Below are 3,666 nucleotides of genomic sequence, written 5' to 3' on the forward strand. Positions count from 1 at the left end.
ACAAATTTATATAGTTTTATTTACTCATTGTTTTAAGCAACACTGACTGAAAGTGTGACAATTAAAATGCAAAATCGCCTAAAAAGTTTTTCAGATTTATTTATTATGTATACAGTGTTCTGCCTCCATGTATGGCTGCACACCAGAAGAGGGCACCAGATCTCATTATAGATGGTAGTGAGCCACCATGTGGTTGTTGGGAATTGAATTCTGGACACCCTGAAGAGCAACCAGTGCTCTTAACCTCTGATCCATTTCTCCAGCCTCTCACCTAAGGTTTTTAATGGTTAAAAAAAATCCCATAAAAAAAACTCAAATACCTCAAATCTGTGAATATAGCTCAGTGGTAGCGCACTTGTCTAGCATGCATGAGTACCCTAGCTTTAACCTCTTGTACTCTTAAAAAAATAAGTTAGAAACTACTGCTTTAAGGGTTTGTAACACGTATAAAAATTCCTGTGATTTCACCTATAATATATTGTAGAATTTAATATTTAAATTAGGAAAAAGTCTCGGTTCTAGGTTTGCAAGTAACTGAAAAACCTAAGTTTTAAGAGTGGTGGAAGGAGCAAGAGGCTTGGGGTGGGATCAAGGAGACCTGGGGAAGGATAAACTACAACTCCCAGGATTCCTTGGTTAGGCACCAGGCAAGAATGATCCGCTCCTTCTGGCCACCACACCGCTTGGACTTCCGCCCTAAACTTATTTGGAGCTTGGGCTTTCCAGAGGAAACTCCTTCCCGCTTCATCATTTCATTCTTGTTTACTGTTACGGACACCTAAGGGTGACTATTCTGCAAGAAACGTCAAAATAGAGGAGGAGCCAAATACAAACGTAACCCGGAAGCAGTAGCCTGGAAATGAGCATGTCTGCAGTACCTTGAGCTGAAATGTTGCTGATACGGAAGGTTCAGTTCTCAGCAAGAAACGAGAACGTCGTTTTTCTTCTTTTGCTTAGGTATTCACGATTCGTTCTTGGCCTTCAGAAGACTTTATTATTTTACCATTGCCCACTTATGATTTTCACATTCTGCTCCTGGAGCCCGTTTAATGCCATTTTTAACATGCCAGAAACTGATGTCGATACCTTCTCTTTCTAGCTTTAGGTGACCTTAGAAAGTAACATTGCGGTTTCTGACTTTCATAGTTACTCGTTCCACGGCTGCTCCTAAAATGGAAATTTTAGCCAGAACTGTTATTACAGAAATCTGCCATCCTTTTATTCTTCTCACCATCAAATGGACACTCCTTCTGACGTATTCTCCAATTCCAGCTGTGATTAGCTAATGCTGAACATTCTGAATATTTCATTTGTAAATGATAGCGCTGTCAGATTTAACGAGATCATGGGAGCTCATATATAAATGTTGTCCAGCACAGCAACAACCGTTGTAGTAAAGACTGCTTATGGTAATTTTTAATGCGTGTTGGGTAAGCGGTCCACCCCTGACCTGCATCCTCTGGCCAGACTGCTAAACTTTGGTCCTTATTTGCAGTTTTAATTTCAGGAGGCAAAACATTTTTCCTTAGAAAACTTTGTGTCCCCTCTCTTGCTTAATAAAGTCATAGTATTCTTCTCTTAGTTCTTGATTTTCTGAGGGAAGAACACATAATTATTGTAGATAGCCAATTTTACCTAATCTGTCATTATTAAAAAGTTAGTGTGTGTGTGTGTGTGTGTGTGTGTGTGTGTGTGTGTGCATGAGAACCATGTGGAAGCTTCGTGCTCAGGCAGAGCAGCACTATTAGGCTGCATAATTATTTTATAGCTTTTGTTTTGTTTTGTTGGTTTTTCGAGACAGGTTTCCTCTGTAGCCCTGGCTGTCCTGGAGCTCACTCGGTAGACCAGGTGGGCCTCAAACTCACAGAGATCCATCTGCCTCTGCCACGGTCCTTGGAATTAAAGGTGTTCACCACCACCACGTGGCTATTTTATAGCTTTGAAGTGTTGTTTATGTTCTCATTTAAAGCTAAAAGTGACTTCCCCCGTTGAGTGATGTATCTGTCAGTTATACTCCTACTCACTGTCCTGGTTGATTTTGCATATGTCAGGTTACTCCTTTTTGTGCACATGTGCGCATGTGCAGGGTGTGCATGCCGCAGCACAGCTGTGCAGATCAGCAAGTCCCTCTTTGTGTCATGTGCGTCCCAGGGATTGAATTCAGAGGTGGTCAGACTTGGCTGAAGGTACTTGTAGTCTCTGGGCTGTTTTGCCGACTCCTCGATTGTTTTAATATACTGTTAGTTAGAGGTTTCAAGAGTTTTGCTTGTGGGCTCACCCTGCTGGCACTTCCCTTTAATCAATCCCACCATTTGAGAGGCAGAGGCAGGTGGCTCTCTGAGTTCAAGGACATCTTGGGCTACAGAGTGAGTTCTAAGGCAGCCAGAGCTACATAGTGAGACTCATTCTGAAAATAAGTAAGTAAAAAAATAAAATTAAATATATATTTATATACGTATATTTATACATATATAACATACATTTATAAGTGTGTGCATCTTTCTGAGTCATTGACTGTCTTTGGAGCTGAATGAAGCCATGAGCTAAAGGTTTCTCTGAAACTCTTCGTTTTATCAAACCATATATCTTTAGACTTGCTCCTTTCAAATTGTACATCTTACATTACAGCTGCTGAGATGAGCCGTCGCCTGTGTATTTGGTTTTTTCGGAATCCACCTCTAAATGCTTACCCTCAGAAACACGTCTTCCTCCACCGTCAGCCATTAAGACTGATAAGTCTTGATTCAAGGCTGTGGGGTTTTAGACAAAACAAGAGTCACGTTCTCCCTCAGCTATTAAATAAGAGTTGGTCCAGGAGCTACTGTCATCAAGATACAAAGATGCTTTGGAAACATAAAGCCCTACAGAAGTATATGGAAGACCTGAATAAAGAGTACCAAGCCCTTGAGTGCTCTTTGCAGGATGGCTCGGAGCATGAAGGAGAGAGAAGGGCCTTACACAGAAGGCATGCTGAGTTAGCGCCGCTTGCTGCTGTTTATCAAGAAATCCAGGAGGCTGAAAAAGCCATGGAGGAGTTAGAATCAATGTGTGAAAGTAGGTAAATGATAGCTATGTGTGTATAAGTATGGGATCAATTCTGTTTTTAAGAAGCCTATAATGCTTTCAAAAAAAAATCTCAATGCTTGGTACAAGGTGGACGATATCCTCACTCGGTGTTTGACCTATTTCAGTTGCTGAGGATCTGCTAAGAGTTCAGGCTCTTCATGGTTCTTACTAAGGGGGTTAGAGTCTGGGAGACTTGATATCATCATAAGTTAATTTACTGAGCACTGTTCTATTATTATTATTATTAGGAATAATACAGAGTGATAGTTCTCCTATCGCAAGGCTTCTCCGGTGTAATATGAGAGAATGTATGTGTCATTGATGATATGATCCCTAGTCTAGTAAAGAATTACATAGGGTTCTGGCTGGGTGGTGTTGGCACAGGCCTTTAATTCCAGCACTCGGGAGGCAGAGGCAGGTGGATCTCAATGAGTTTGAGGCCAGCCTGGTCTACAAAGCCAGTTCCAGGACAGCCAGGACTGTTACACAGAGAAACCCTCTCTCTCAAAAACAAAACAAAACAAAACAAACCCCAAATACATAGGGTTCTAAAGAGCATCTCGGCCCTCAAAACCAGACAGGGTATATGGAAGCTACTAG

General features: G+C 41.4%; 1 protein-coding gene across 2 annotated transcripts in view; it reads left to right on the forward strand.

The window, feature by feature from the left end:
* Positions 1–748: 748 nt before the first annotated feature.
* The window catches only part of Mtrf1 (mitochondrial translation release factor 1), a 22,497-nt gene continuing 19,579 nt past the window's right edge, over positions 749–3,666 (forward strand). For both annotated transcript variants that reach the window (XM_005366040.3, XM_026788701.1), the window contains exons 1-2: positions 749–957; positions 2,629–3,054. In XM_005366040.3, coding sequence (XP_005366097.1) covers positions 2,637–3,054 — 418 coding nt within the window. In that variant the 5' untranslated portion in view covers positions 749–957; positions 2,629–2,636. The remainder of the gene's footprint in view (positions 958–2,628; positions 3,055–3,666) is intronic.

The sequence above is a fragment of the Microtus ochrogaster genome, unplaced genomic scaffold (genome assembly GCF_000317375.1).
Source record: "Microtus ochrogaster isolate Prairie Vole_2 unplaced genomic scaffold, MicOch1.0 UNK6, whole genome shotgun sequence".
Classification (NCBI taxonomy): domain Eukaryota; kingdom Metazoa; phylum Chordata; class Mammalia; order Rodentia; family Cricetidae; genus Microtus; species Microtus ochrogaster.